Source organism: Myotis myotis, unplaced genomic scaffold (assembly GCF_014108235.1).
Source record: "Myotis myotis isolate mMyoMyo1 unplaced genomic scaffold, mMyoMyo1.p scaffold_m19_p_3, whole genome shotgun sequence".
NCBI lineage: Eukaryota > Metazoa > Chordata > Mammalia > Chiroptera > Vespertilionidae > Myotis > Myotis myotis.
Genome location: NW_023416335.1, coordinates 203,180,129 through 203,195,414, shown reverse-complemented (window position 1 = coordinate 203,195,414; position 15,286 = coordinate 203,180,129). Strand labels below are relative to the sequence as shown.

General features: G+C 44.7%; 1 protein-coding gene across 6 annotated transcripts in view; it reads left to right on the top strand.

Annotated features, from left to right (window-relative positions):
- Positions 1-15,286, top strand: part of BPIFC (BPI fold containing family C) — a 35,011-nt gene that overhangs the window by 16,826 nt on the left and 2,899 nt on the right. For 5 of the 6 annotated variants that reach the window (XM_036298601.1, XM_036298600.1, XM_036298597.1 and 2 more), the window contains 6 exons: positions 2,690-2,781; positions 4,229-4,405; positions 5,555-5,608; positions 6,674-6,844; positions 7,471-7,538; positions 14,533-14,575. In XM_036298601.1, coding sequence (XP_036154494.1) covers positions 2,690-2,781; positions 4,229-4,405; positions 5,555-5,608; positions 6,674-6,844; positions 7,471-7,538; positions 14,533-14,575 — 605 coding nt within the window. The remainder of the gene's footprint in view (positions 1-2,689; positions 2,782-4,228; positions 4,406-5,554; positions 5,609-6,673; positions 6,845-7,470; positions 7,539-14,532; positions 14,576-15,286) is intronic. The other variant, XM_036298598.1, reaches the window with a different exon arrangement.

Here is a 15,286-nt window from a genome sequence, read left to right as displayed (position 1 = left end):
GCTACCCCTCGGCCATCCCTTGTCTGGTTCACTTCTCTTTATCTTTTCAGGCTCAGCTCAGGCATAGTCTCTTCCAAGAAACCTTACCCGATGTCCACACCCTAAAATTCCGCCTCCTCTATACTCACATGATACTTTGAAAGTGTCTCTCTCTTTCCAGTCCACCCATTCATTCACCAATGGTACAAGCCAGGTGCTGCTCTTGGTGCTGGAATGCAGCAGTCAGGCTCGGAAACAGAAATCCCTGCCCTCATGGGACTAGTGGGAGGAGACAGACAGCAAGCAAGATAATAAGTAAAATCTATGGCATCCTAGTGATGAGTGATAAGAACAAAACTAAAGCAGGGAAGGAGCTGGGGAGTGGTTTTCATTTTAGATAGTGTGGCCAGGGGTTGCCATTTTAGATACTGAGAAAGTAACATAGAGTACGAATCTGTATGAAGTAGGGAGTGAGCCACTCCTAGATCTGGGCAAAGAACATTTCAAGTAGAAGAAACCACAAGCTCACAGGTCCTGAAGCGGGAACATGCCAGGTGTGCTAGAGGAACTGTGAGGAGGCCATATGGGGAGCAGAGGGAGTTGGGGGTTGAGGGGAGGATAGCAGGAGATGAGATCAGGGAGGAGAAAGCAGATGGGTAGATGTCCAGGACTCTGTAGGTCATTGGGAAGCCTTTGGAGAGTTCTGAGCAATGCTTGCATGATCTCATCTATATGTTAAGAATATCACTTTGACTTCTGTCCATTAATAACAGACAGGAGGGAGGGGCAAAGGCGGAAGCAGGGAGACCACTTAAGAGGCTACTGACTCCCATGAGCCTAGATGAAGAAGGCGAGGCACATTCAGGTCCTGGATGTAGCTTGCAGGTAGAGACAGTGGTATTCGCTGACACGCCGAGTGTAGGTCATGAGGGGAGTCAAGGATGACCCCAGGTTTTCACCCTGAGCAACCAGAACCTTGGAAGAATGGAATTACCATTTACCCAAATGGGGAAGACTGTGAGAATAGGTTTGTAGTAGGACCATCAAGAGCTCAGTTTTAGATCTGCTCTTACTACCCTGTCTTCTGATTCCCCGTTTATATGTCTGTCTCCTCCACCAGACTATGAGTTCCACGAGGGCAGGGACTGTGACTCATCTCTGTGTTCCCAGCACCGGGCACAGTGCCTAAGCCTCACTAAGTTAATAAATATTGGATTGATGAGGGGATGACAGGAGATGGGTGGCTGGGCAAATGGATTGATGAATGGATCCAGGTGGATGAAAGAAAATGAATGGGTTGGGGAGGCAGGGAAAGAGAAAGAAGGAGTGAAGAAAGAACTGGTGGAGGAGTCTCATGTCCTAGCTTGCCTTGGGCAAGTTTCTGTACCTCTGGGAGCTGCACTCCCCTCACCTGTAAAGTGATCACGGCCCTGCTTCCCTCACAGTCTGATGGTGGATCCATGGAGATTGTGAATTTGAAAACAGATTTAAAACTATGGTGTCATAGGATAGTATTGCTCCCTCACCTTGGCAAATCGCTTCATCTCTTCTTCCTTCGCATCTCCTTCTATGGAATAAACCAAGCATGACGTGCAGGAAGGGAAGCTGTGGTGCTCAGGGCCTGCCTCTCGGGAGGAAGCCTTCCTCTCACAGAGCACAGGGTGGTGGTCGGGAAAGCAGCTCCCAGGCCAGGGTGGGAACTGAGCACCGCACCACCAAACACATAACCCGTCCCAGACACTGACGTCCATGCTTCCTGAAAGCCATGCCCACTGGCCCCTGGCCCCGGGCCCCCTGCCCGGCCTTCTGCTTGGCTCTGAAAACGATAGTACAAAAAGGATGTGAATCAGTAGCACTGTGCCTGAGAATGTCCTTGGCCTCTCCAACCTAGTGGATTTTACTCCCGTCTGTCTGTGTCTCTTGATATTTCTTTTTAAAAATGACTTCTAATTACAACAGTGATGCCTGCTTATTGTGAGAAAATTAAGTTCTAACTACATAGGAGGCTTTAACATAGAACTTGAAAGTCTCTCATTATACCAACCTGATATGTATGGCTTAATGTTGACAAGTGACTTGTTCGTCTAATTCCTTCTTTAAAAAGAATGCCCTAACTGGTTTGGCTCAGTGGATAGAGCGTCAGCCTGTGGCCTGAAAGGTCTTGGGTTCAGTTCCGGTCAAGGGCATGTACCTTGTTTGCGGGCACATCCCCAGTAGGGGGTGTGCAGGAGGCGACTGATCGATGTTTCTCTCTCATCGATGTTTCTAACTCTCGCCCTTCCTCTCTGTAAAAAATCAATAAAATATATATTTTAAAAAAGAATTTATGTACATTGAGAAAGAGAGAGAGAAACAGAGAGAAATAAAAAGGGTATATACCGAAATTTTAAGTTTCTCTCAGGGTAATGTGATTTAAAAGGGTTTTTACTTTCTTCTTTTGACTTACCTACTTTTCCTGGATCTTATAAAGTGAGCATGACCTGAAACTAATATAATATTGAATGTCAGCTATTACATAAATACATAAATAAATGAATAAATAAATAATAAGAAAAAGGTGAACGTGTATTACTTATGAAACAGGGTAATTATTCTTTTAAACAATATAATTTTAAATTCTTAAATTTTTAAAAATTTGTTCTAGATATACATTAATCATATATTATGCTTTTAATGAATGTAAATTTTCTTTTTGCTTTATCTGTTTTAGTTTTAACCAAGATTGACAACTATACCCTGCTGGATTATTCGCTAATGAGTTCCCCAGAAATTACTGAGAACTACATCGACCTGAATTTGAAGGTAACTTTATCATCATCATCAGAGTCCTCATCCTGGCTACCAACAGCCAGTACAAGCGCCCCTCTGTGTCCTCCAAGGATTGGTTACAGGACACCTCCCCAGACCAAAATCTTCCATTCTCAAGTCCCTTACATAAATGGCAAGGTGTTTGCAATTAACCCAGGCACGGCCTCCTGTATACTTTAAATCATTGCTAGATTACTTACATAACCTAATACAACATAAATGCTAGGTAGATGTGTGTTAAAAGGAAATGTACATGCTCGGTGAGACACAACCATCAGAGGCCTAACTACACAGTGCCCCTCAGCAACAATGTAACTTTGTTTTCAAATATTTTTGTCTGTGGTTGGTTGAAGTAGAACCTAAGGATACAGAGGGCCGACTGTATTCAGGGAACAAATGTGTGCAGAGGAAATATACCTACATGCTCTTCAAATAATTTTCTTTGAAACAATCCCTGATGTGTATGCTCTTTCGAAAGACTCTTGAACATTTCCTTGATCGGTCAACGATGGTTTGGATTGCACAAGACATGTCTGTCTTCTTCAAGAAGAGTCTCATGATGCCTTTGCCTCTGGGAGTGGGGTGAGGCTAGGAGGCAGCAAGTAGAGTGGTCTGCAATTATTAGAACTTAGCACATCAGTAATTGTACATATTAGTACTTCTATTCCTCTCAGATTAGTCCATTTAACTGCAAGCTGCCGACCTCTACTGGGGCTATTAGCACATGAAAATGGTGTTTGCTGATTCTGGGAAAGTGACTAACTGCCCTTATGTTTAGTTTTACCCCAAAGTTAATATCATTGTTTTTAAAAATGCATATTGGCTTATATTTCAATCACTCAGAGTCCTTCATATTAGTTAAACATTACACAAGACAACGAGTGGCTAATGAGGGCCATTAGAAATGCCATGGATTTTCTCCTAGACTTCTGAAACGCATGGTGCATTCATGAACATGTGATCCAGGTGCAGTTCAAGGTGCCGTGTTCAACCCAGTTCAACTCAATTAATATTTGCTGAATGCTTTAACTCATATAGAGTTCTGGAGCCTCCTGAGTCTTTCTGTGACACCCCAGACACTCAGCAATCACAGGGGTTGAAGGTCAGGGGTTGACATCTCTACCTGGCACCTCAGGAAGTATTCAGAGCTGTCACCTCCAGCTAAATGCACCTGCCTTTCTTTCCTGGAGAAGAGGACCGACAAGGAACTTCTCACTAGTTTACACCCCAGAATGGACAGACATGCCCAGATGTACGTTCAAGAAGTCGTCAGAGCTTTGAAACATGGTCACTAGTCAAGGAGTCAGAAGGCCTTATCATTTTTTCTTCTCTACTGAGTTTCTACAATTTTTCTTATTCTGACCTGAGAGGGTCCACCTTCTTGTGTCCTGCATATTTGAGCCTTCACCTAACACACTGGCCTCTCTCTCTTTTCCCACAGGGCGCATTCTACCCACTGGAAAACCTCGCCGACCCCCCCTTCTCCCCAGTGCCTTTTGAGCTCCCAGAACGCAGCGACTCTATGCTCTACATTGGAATCTCCGAATATTTCTTTAAATCTGCTTCCTTCGCTCATTTCGCAGCTGGGGCTTTCAATGTCACTCTCTCCACAAAAGAGGTGAGGAGAGCTAACGGGTGATGACAGTCGGCTCCCACGTTTCATCTTATCATAAGTTTCCCGGTTGGGGGCTTCTGTGTCATAACTTCTATTCCTAGGCTCTGTAGACCAGCACTCCTATCAGGACAATGAGTGAAGGAGTTGTGGCATGAATGTTAATAGTTGGAAAGTTGTTGAGTTTCCAGTTCTTCTAATTTCATTTTTTTATGACTCCAAGTCACTGTTCTAGATGACAGGACCCCCTCCATCACTTATTACCTGTAACCTTGGGCAATTTCAGTTTATTTAACTTCTCTGTGCCTGAGTTTCCGCATTTGAAAAATTGGAATCATAATAATTCTTTAATGTCCATTATAACCCATAGGTTGATGTGGACATTAAAGAGATTTAAATATATTTAAAGCATTCAGACCAATGCCCAGCACAGAGAAAGTATGCTATAAGTGTTGCTGGTTATTATTATTATTATTCCTTATGTTATGCCAACATAAATATTTCTTCTGCAACTGGCCTATCTGTAGTGGCTGTGAGAATACAGATACTCACTGATTCTCTCTGCCATGCCCCTCCCTTTTACATATGAGAACACTCTTTCCAGCCAGCCAACCAACAACTTTTACTGAGCATCCCTTATGAATCTTCATTCCAAAGGTCTTAATTATGCACGTTGTCATAAACCTTATGTTCAGAATACTAAGTTGGCCATACATACCAGCTACCATGTGCTGAAAATTAGACACTTCTAGCTTCAAGACTTAAAAACCACCCATCCGTAAAGATAAATTACTTAAGCCTTCTATGTCTCCATAATGGAGACAGTAGCATAAAACGTGTTGTTAACCACCATAGAATATTTATACACGGACCACACATAGTATATGATGTACACAGTGTTCCCACGGTTAAAAGCCACTTACTCAAAAGGAACGTATCTCTCTCCCGTGGGACTCCCCGTGTGCAAGTCACTTCACTTCCCCGGGCCTCATGTTTCCTGGGGTTGGTCTATAAAATGGTAAGTTGACTTCAAACACTTTTTCTGGTGCAACAGCTTCATAATTCATACAAATTATGGGGAATACTATATTTTCCCTGAAAAGACAACCTGAAGTAAAAACCTTACACTCTGACATGATGGGCTTCCTTTTCCAGATTTCCAGCCATTTGGTTCGAAACTCTCAAGGCGTTGGCAACATTCTCTCCCGGGTAAGTGGTCAGGATTTGACTCCTTGATAGTGTATTTGGTTTCGTTGGAATTACTTCCAGAACACTTGGGGTTCTTTTGTTGTTTTGTCTTTTATTTTGGGGGTTCTTTTTATTCCTCTTTAGTGCAAGCCCGAGTCCATGTTTACATTCTTAAGGAATTTTTTTCTTTTGTTCAAGTATCCACAAATATTTACTGAACATTTTACTATTAAAAGATTTTAAGTTCAAAAGATAAATCATATGTTGCACCCACAAGGTTCCACACACTGGAAATAATTAGCTCAAATGGGAAATGATGGCTAGTGCCCTTGCTTGTGCCTTTCATCAAGCAACGATTAATGCCATGCCTCAGAGCACCTGAGTGCTGGACCAAGTGTATGAAAGGCTCAGGTTTGCCCCTGAGGACAAAGACAGACATGCTGTTTTTGTTTTGTTTGTTTATTTTAAATATATTTTTATTGATTTTAGAGAGGAAGGGAGAGAGAGAGAGAAAAACATCAATGATGAGAGAGAATCATTGATTGGCTGCCTCCTGCACACCCTGCACTAGGGATTGAGCCCACAACCCGGGCATGTGCCCTGACCAGGAATCAAACCATGACCTCCTGGTTCGTAGGTCTATGCTCAGCCACTGAGCCACACCAGCCGGGCAAGACATACTGTTTCTAGAGCATCCTGGATTTAGAGTAAGGATCTTGAATCACACAGACCTACATCTGAACCCCAATTCTACAACTTACTCACCTGGAACCTTGAGAAAATGACTGAACCTCTCCAAGACTGACTTTTTTTTATTTGTGAAATGGAGAGAACTGCCTCACAGGGATTTTGTGAAGATTAAATTCGATAATACAAACAGCCTTGGCATGGTGCCTGGCACACAGTGTGTGTCCAATAAACCTCGGCCATTATTATTTGTTTTTGGCATGTTGTTGTTGTTGTTACTATTAAGGAGCTTTTCTTCTATTCTTACTGCATGATGTAAGATTTAGTCACCCCAAATTTGTGACTTTCACTCATCAACTCACAACCCCCGGTCTCCATTTATTCCCTGAACCCGGGCAGATTGCGGAGATCTACATCTTGTCCCAGCCCTTCATGGTTCGGATCATGGCCACGGAGCCTCCCGTGATCAGTTTACTACCAGGGAACTTCACCCTGGACATCCCTGCTTCCATCATATTACTCACCCAGTCTGAGAACTCCACTGCCGAGACCATCGTTTCCATGGACTTTGTAAGTCTGTGGGGACAGAGGGCAGCCTGTGGATGCAAATGCTCTCCTGTAGAAACCACTGGCCAGCAGTGGTCTCCTAAGTGCTTGGAGGGCTGGGAAGTGATATATCAGGAGTGAGGACAGGGTTGAGATGGAGTGTGGGGAGCTATGAGAGGCCAGTGCTCAAACCCCATACATTATAAAATAGCTCTGCGCCCTTCTCTGCTCCCTGTGTGCCCTTCCCTCTGCTTCAGTTACATTGACAGCCAAGCTTCTTTTCCCTTGAAATAAGTTAATCAAGGTGGAATTCAAGTTTATTTGAGCAGATAAAGGCCAAATACAATTCAATAGAAAGGGACTAATACAATGAACCTAAGTGAAATACCACACACACACACATATGGTACATAGAGAGGAGAGATTAGGAGGGGGAAAAAAAACAGTTTAAAGGAGATCTTCAAGCAGAAGTCTTTATAGTTAGTTTTCTTACCTGAAAGACAGTATTTTTAGAATTATTTCTTTCAAATATCTCTCAGAATGAGAGGGAAATGGAGCTTATGATGTTTCCACTATTGGGAATAATATCTATGGCCAATTTATGGCCAGAGAGCTTCACTCTTAGCAACCCATGCTTTTCTTGTCTGCAGGTCGCTAGCACCAGTGTCGGCCTGGTTATTCTGGGACAAAGGCTGATCTGCTCCCTGTCTCTGAACAGGTAAGATCAAATGATTTGAATGTTGGGAACCTTCACCATAAGTGAATCAACAGACCATAGAGACAAAGACAACAAGTGCAGTTACCGAGTTACCGCTGGATAGAACATGAATCACTTACACACTTCTCCTGCAATAGTCCAGGTCATTGCAAAATAGGGACTTAAAAATGTGTTGCGAACATTTTCTTTTTTCCTTCCCATTAAATAATATTAAGCTAAAATAGGCAACACGGTAATATAATTATTTACTATAAATGCACATTCTAATGGTTCAGCCATGCAAAACTAAAATTCCTCTTTAACAAATTCAGAAGCCAGGCCATCGAGCAAAGAGCATAAAACTTGGAGGTCAAGGGATGAAGTTTCAAATCCCTGCTCACTGCTTCCATATTGACCGCTGAGTCTCAGTTTCCTTATCTGAGAAATAATGAAGTTGGACTGAATCATTCCACAGATACCTTCAGGCTCTGACACTCGGATCTCATTACTGTAAGGCAGAGTTTAACAAGCCTGTGCCACATGGCCTGGCTGGCTCTCCGCTGGCTCTCTTCACATGCGGTGTGAAGGGGCTTGAGCAGGTCATAGACACAGATCGTTGAACACTGATGGCCACTTGGAGGAACAGACCATTTTCCTCAGCCCTATGAAGCCCATAGTTGAAGCCATGAATCAGACTACCTGTGGGGAGGAGATACAGAATGATCAGATGGCCCAGATTACACCTGTGAAAGGAGGAAATAGACAAAGAATAAAACAGACAAAGAAGGCAGAGTCCAAAAAGAATAGGAATAGGAAACCAACAGAGGGGAAAACTAAGTCAATCACCATCAGTCAACTTGGTGGTTATCAGGACTATTGTAGAGACACATGTTCTTTCTTTAAAAAACAAACACAACACAACTTTATTGTTGAAAGTATTGCATATGTCCCCATTTTTCCCCATTGCAAGATGTGTTCAATAAAGTACCTGTAATACTAAGTGAAACAAGTAAAAATATGGAACTGCATGAGCACATGGGTCAGCCCTGTGAAAATGAAAATGCAGACCCCTTGTTCAAAAATTATGTAGAATTTCAAGATGGAGACAGCAGGGCATTTAACCGAGCAGGGCCCTTGTGAGCAGAGGCCCCGTCCTAACTGCACAGGTTGCCTGCGTGAGTCTGAGGGTGGCCCCTGCAGGGGGGACTGTAGCAAACCTCCGGCAAGGAGCAGACTATGGCCAAGGCGAGTGGGCCGGGCGTCACTCACACTTCAGGCAGCCAACGTGAGAGGCAAGGCTTTGCCAAGGAGCAGAGGTGGTGCTGGAAGAGTGGCCTTAGCCTTTGGCAGCGAGAACGGTAGCCCCGCCGCCCACACAGGCCACCCCAGCCAGTGTCTCCACTCCTGGGCTTCGCAGGCAAGCACGGCTTTTCAGGATGGGCTGGTTTCATCTGATGTCAGAGAGACAGAGCAGGAAGGAGAGGAAAGGGGGTGGGGATCAGAGAAACAAACATCCCTGAGAAGAATCGGTGGACACGGGTCTTCAAATGCAGCTCTCCGGAACACCCGGCCTTTCTAACCGTCCCCTGCCTGGAGCAGTTCTTTCCGGAGCTGCTAGGGGTGGGCTGCATAGAGACGGGCTGCATAGAGACGGGCTGCATAGAGACGGGCTGCATAGAGACGAGCTGCGGAAATCAGAGGCACATCCAGAGGGGAGGCTAGAGAGGTAGTGAGCTCACAGGCTTTGCAGTCGGACTTGCTGGTTCAGATCCCAGCCCAGACTCCCAGGCGGGTTTCTACTTCAGGGGTTGTTGTGAGGAATACATGAGTTAATACATGTAAGGTGCATGTTATGTGTTCAAGAAACATCAGCTGTGGCTATTATTTAAAATTGGGGGCTGGCCTCAGCCAGCAGAAAGTGGTGCTCAGTCATACAAGATCATTTCAGGAGTTCCCTTATTCAGAAAACACCTCACTCCCCTGTGCTGGGATGGTGCTTAGGGAAATCGCTGTTTGTTCTACTATTCATGACTACTCTGTGTTAGTGAGGCTTTACTGTCTGCTGGTCCTATGCCAAGCACTGCACATAGGTTATTTCATTTCAACCTCAGAACCCTGTATCTCCAGGACCTGGCATGGCACTCAATAAATGTCTGTAGATTGAATGAATACCCCGGTGGTAGGTGTTATTATCCCCTTGGTTCGGTTTCTGGGGGTAATATGACTTACTCAAGTCACAGAGCTATTGGATAGCGGAGCCAGAACGTGAAGCTGGGTGAATCTGTTTTCAAAGCCTTGAGTGTTTCCTTACTGGATTGTAGTGCCTTTGGTGTAGTGAAGAGTTGAGACTCAGAAAATAAGACTTAGACCTAAGACTTAGAAAATAAATCCCCTGCCTAGAAGCGGAAACCCATGAGCATGGAGTCACACTGAACTGAAACAGGGAGCATGACCTTCCTCATTGGTAAGTAGTGACAGAGGAGACACTGGCATTGGACTTCTCGTTGCATTAAGTAACTGAGTAAAGGAAGGATAAAGAAAGCCAAAGCCGAGAGTAGAAATAACAAACTTGACCTCTTTGAATATGTCTGTTAAGAGCACAGGCTCTAAAGCCAGATATATGTGAGTTTGACCTCTACCTCAGTCATTTGGAACTGTGGGGCCTTGAGCAAGCTAATCAACCTCTCCAAGTATCAGTTCCTCACCAGCAAGACAGAGCACCTCCCCATAGCATCGCTGTATGGGTAGGTCGATGAGCTAAAGTGTGAAAAGCACAATACCCAACACATTATCAGCTCTCAAGAAAGATCCATTCCTACTAGCAGTGGTATTTCATTCTCTTTCCCCATTCTAGCATCAAAGTGTGACCCAGATGGTCTTAAAAGCTGTGGAGTTGGCACTCGGTCGTACATCAGATTCTTACTGCTCTATCTACAATAGAGAATTTCATTCCAAACACAGTTCTTTTTGGCGGTAACCCCAGCACAGGTTGGCCCACATAGTAGACATTTTGCAATTATTTCTGAGGCCAAATTAAACAACACTTTCCCTTATTTGGTTCTCATCCAGATGGTGCAAGTCTAACCCTCTTAATTGCAAGCAAAGCTTGAAGCAATCAAATGTACATTCGTGTTGAACCATTTAGAGCTTTAGATCATTTTTTGACATTGCTATGGGATTGAGGCTTTGGATGCTCCCAAACTGAACCCCACCCCACTACATTAACACACACACACATGCCCGACAACCCCTCCCATGCAACACTGGCAGAAAATGCAAATATAGCTGACGACAAGCAGATAGAATCACCACCTAACTCCACTCCTCAAGCCTGGGCAGATAAACATTTCCCCAGGTGAGCCATCTGGAGAGAAACCCAGAGAGGAAAACAGGTCCGGGAAGAATGGATTCGGTTTCTGTTGGAACAGTGCTCGGACAGGTCAACAGAGCTCAGACTTGGCATCCTGTTGACCTCCATCTCCACCCTTCCTCTGAGCGAATGTTGAAGCCACTGTGGGGGGAGGGGCTCCATCAGAGAAGGGAACCCCAAATGACTTCTTCCCCTCCTCCCTGACTCTTTGGGGGGAATTTCCAGATTGCAGAAGGCAATCAAGTTAAAACATTGGGGAACTCTTCCTCATCTAGAGGATCCTTAAATACTGGAATGGGCTCCCCTCAAAATCTTTCATAGTTGGATTGAATCCACAGCCTGGGGTTTCAAGCTCTTCAGTTACTGGTTCTACCTTTCAAGCCAGCCAGCCTGACTTCCCATAGTTTCCTAAAGTGAACACTCTGCTGGTGCAATGACACCCACACTGGCTCACCCTCAAAGTGACCTCAGTTCCAATAGACACTCTCCCACCCATGTCCTTTATCTGCTCATTTATCCATAATATCCACTCATTGAGAATTTATTAAGCACCTATTATGTGCTCTGCCCTGTTCTTAATACAGAGAGTAGAGAGGACAGTGGTGTCGACCTTCCAGATCCACAGTCTGGAGAGAGAAACACTCAGTTTCAGGCAATTACAGTACTGGGTGCAAAGGGACATGGTAGTGTACAGAGTGCTTCTCTCAAAGGGCAGTTTATCCCCCCCACCCCCGCTCTCCTCCTCCTCCTCCTCCTCCTTCTCCTTCTCCTCCTCTTCTTTTTCTTCTTCTTTCTCCCCCCCCTTTCACACACACACACACACACACACACACACACACACACACACACACACGCTGCCCACGCTGGCTGTTTTACCTTGTCCCACCTTCTCAGACTTCCTGCAGCAACTTACGAAAGAGCACCTGAATACACACTGCTTTGCGTTGCTCTCTAATTGCCTCTTGCACACTCAGCAGCTTCTCTCCATCCCTCACATAAATAAAATTCTGCACATTGCAAACCACATCACTGAGCATAGACTGAGCACCTGGGAAACCTCTCACCTGCCAGTCTTCCCTCCATGCTGCAGCCAGAGTGATCTTTACAGAAGACAGGCATCACCTCCCTTCTTAGAAACCTTCTGTCGACTCCTTGCTCTTAGGATAAATATCAAAATTCTCACATGGCCTGAGAAACCTAGCCTGGTCAACCCCGTCTGCCTCTCCAGCATCATCTTGCTCTCTGTTCCCTCCACAGGGCCTTTGCAACTTCTGCCCAGACCCCTTCTCTCTCCCTTCCCCCTTTGCCTATTTAACCCTGCTCATCCCTTACATGTTAGCTCAAGGACATTTTTCTGTGGTTTGGAAAACTTCCCGTAACCACCAAGTAAGATGAGGTTCCTTTCTCATTTGCCTCCATGAATGTATTCCTTTCCACCAGAGCAGTTATCACAATCTGCAATTGCACCTTCATCAGTGGATCATTTGATTAATGCCTGCCTTCCCACTGGGCTATAATAATCTGCATGAGAGCAGTGGCTGTGTCTGGTTTTGCTCACAATCTATTAGGTATTCAGTAAATATCTGCTGGATGAATGAATGAATGAATGAATGAACGAACGAACGAACAGTAAGTGCCTAAATGTGCCATGCCCTGAACTCAATCTGGGAATACAAAGTTAAGACTGAATCTCTATCCTCAAGGAGTTCACAATCAGGCAGAGATAAACAATTGTTATAGGGTAGATATTGAGTGCAGGATTGATTTTCAATGTCCGCTGTGGCCACAGGGTTGGAGGAATGGCTTTGTGAGTGCCTGTGCTTTGCTGCACTTGACCCTCATTGTGTCATATTTGCTATATTGGCCCGGATCATAAAGGGCCTCTTGCCACGCTTCAGAGTTTGCACTTTAGCTCTGGTTTTCGGTCAGGACAATAAACCTTCTCCAAAACTTTTAAAATAAGGTATATTCTTATATGTCTGCAAAGTAAGGCTATTTGAGCTCCCGTTTTCCCCAAGAACTCTGTGGTTCTGTCATAAAAATTATTTCCTAGTGTCAAGGCTTTCCGTAGCAGGCTAGGGGCCTGGCAGAGAATGAAAGGTCAAAGGACTGAACTGAGTCGCCACCTCGTGGTCTGAGTTGCACTTGCGTGCTTTTCAGAAACAGAGGAGGGAGAGTTTGCTCTTTGCTCCACCTGTTTCTCTGCAGACAGTGAGACGTGCCCATTAGTAAGCAAACCTGTGAGTGTGCCTAGAAAACACGGAGAGAGACAGAAGATGGTCTTACGAGGAAAGGACAGTTGGTTTGTGGGACACCCCAGACGAGCTTACTCATAGCAGGGGGTCCGGAAACAACCAATCATGGCTTGGGGTTGTGATGAAAGAAAAGAAGGAAAACTCACAAGTGTGTCCCACCTTATGTGGCCAGATTTCCAACCTGGTCTGCCTTGTCCATAGGAGGTGGTGTGACCCAGAGGAGGCATCCCTCCCCATGTCCCAGCAGCGCCTTCACAATTACCCTGCACTGCCTGTGACGCCAGACAGCTGTCAGAGCTGACGCTTCCCAATGTGTTGTGATGGAACAGATAAAAAATGATATAGGTGATACCGCCTCCTGAGAGCTGTGGCCTCGGCCGGGCATGGACTCTAGAGTCAAGTAGAGTGAGTTTGTCATCCAGATCCATCAGTTGCTAACTCTGAGACTTGGGTAATTTAATTCTCCTCTCTGATCATCAGTTTCCTCATCTGCAAAAGGGACAACAATAACTGCATCTATCACAGGGTTATTGTGAAGTTTAAATTTAAAAATGTTTAGCCCTGGCTGGTGTTGTTCAGTGGTTAAAGCATCAGCCCATGCACCAAAGTGTCGTAGGTTCGATTCCTGACCAAGGGCATATATCTGGGTTGCAGGTTCACTCCCCACCCCTGGTTGGGACGAGTGCTGAAGGCAATCAGTTGATGTGTCTCTCTCACATCGATGTTTCTCTCTCTCTCCCTTCCTCCCTCCCTTTCTCTCTCTCTCTCTCTCTCTCTCTCTCTCTCTCTCTCTCTCTCTCTCGAAGATATCCTCAGATGAGGATTAACAAAAAAATTATTTTAAAAAAATGTGTATAAATCTCCTAAACTAGGACATGTCATATAGTGTCACCATTATCACCATCATCATCATGTTTATTAATAAGGTACCAGCCTGGATCAGAGAAGTTATGAGGTTGAGTTCAGAAGACCTGGAACTGTTCTCCCAACCCAGTACTACCCAGGCCTAACCCTGCCTAGCTTCAGAGATCAGAGGAGATTGGGGCAACGGGGGCGGAGGGAGGGGAAGGGGGGGTTGTTATGGCTGTTGACTGAAAACTATTACGGTTGTTCTGCATTCCAAGTTGCCAACAGACTAAGTCCCACAGAGCAAAGGCACTTGGGGAACCCAAGCCTTCTGCTGTTCCTGCCCTGCTTTTTAAGCAGCGAATTTAGGGGTAAAGATGCAATAGAGCATCATGTCCTTACAAGATTGGGTGGTGTGGGTTTTTTAAATAGTAACATATTCAGCTAAAAAAAATGTTCCGACCCCTTTTGTTTCTTTCTATTTAAATGGTTGTTTTAAAATATTCCTCCTTTAACCTGTTGGTTTTTGTGGTTTTGTTCTCAGGTTCCGCCTCTCTTTGCCAGAGTCCAATCGCAACAATATCGAGGTAGGAATCAGAGTCTCATCATTCCCTGTCCCGGGAGAATGTGAATCCTCCTATAGAGTAGCTGGATGACTGTTTTCTATGCCTTGAGGAGTACTTGGTTTTCCCAGGAGTGTAGGTTTTAACTTTAAAATTCTTTATGTAGCTACTGGTCAGTCCACCAAGCCCATTAACTATTAAACAAGAGAGGAACTTTCCAATTCACTTTTATCTACTCAGAAAGACTTTAAAAGGAACTTGACTGTTAAGACACTGTGTAATGTTGGGGGGGGGGGGTGCGTCTTCAGGAAGATTTTATTTTTTTCTAAAATAATCCTCTATAGTTCAATTTAAGATCCAGACTCCCAAAGAACGAGGCTCCATGTCAGCTATTAGGCCATGATCAAGTTTGCTCTTTGAAGGCTTTCTATCCACCTCTTAAAATTAGGTCAAGGCTGGTTGTATAGATACCTTGTGGGGGGCACAGCCTGGTGACCTCCTGATTGGAAGAGTATAATCCAACGTGCAACTTGGAAGCCCCCCTCCCAAGCTTCAGGAAGATCAGCCAAATCACTAGTTGGCATCCAACTTCATGGTGCTTATATTCTAGAGCAGTGGTTCTCAAGTAGGGTCACCCTGGATTAGCACCTCTGTGGCATAGCCATTTGGTAGATGACAGACAGTAGTCAGTGAGAATGCATAGCTGACTGTCTTGTAAATAATATTTCCTGAGCC